Source organism: Penaeus monodon, chromosome 23 (assembly GCF_015228065.2).
Source record: "Penaeus monodon isolate SGIC_2016 chromosome 23, NSTDA_Pmon_1, whole genome shotgun sequence".
Lineage (NCBI taxonomy): Eukaryota > Metazoa > Arthropoda > Malacostraca > Decapoda > Penaeidae > Penaeus > Penaeus monodon.
The window spans coordinates 24,928,070-24,928,339 of NC_051408.1; the positions used below are offsets into that span (position 1 = coordinate 24,928,070).

The window sequence follows — 270 nt, forward strand, 5'->3', positions numbered from 1 at the left end:
TTTTTCAAAAAGACTGAAAATCTTTCATTGTAAGAGCAGCAGAATGTATAACATATTGCAGAACAGAAATCTGTTTTTTGACCGTCTCCCATTCCTGAACGCATTCTCCTTGACAGCTGATGGCTTCCCAGATAGCGTCTCGGACCCCCGGCGCCGTCCATCCGTCATACTGGTTGAAGTTATTTGTGCCTAAGACCATATTCCTGCGACGAATGGAAGATTTGATCAGCGTTCAATAAATTACCTAATACTTAAGCTTAGCAAGTGCAA

The 270-nt window shown here is 42.2% G+C and overlaps 1 protein-coding gene across 1 annotated transcript in view; it reads right to left on the minus strand.

Moving 5' to 3' along the window:
• Positions 1–270, minus strand: part of LOC119587903 (putative N-acetylated-alpha-linked acidic dipeptidase) — a gene marked incomplete at its 3' end in the record, with an annotated part of 29,869 nt that continues 29,599 nt past the window's right edge. The window contains 1 exon segment of the mRNA XM_037936613.1: positions 1–203. Coding sequence (XP_037792541.1) covers positions 5–203 — 199 coding nt within the window.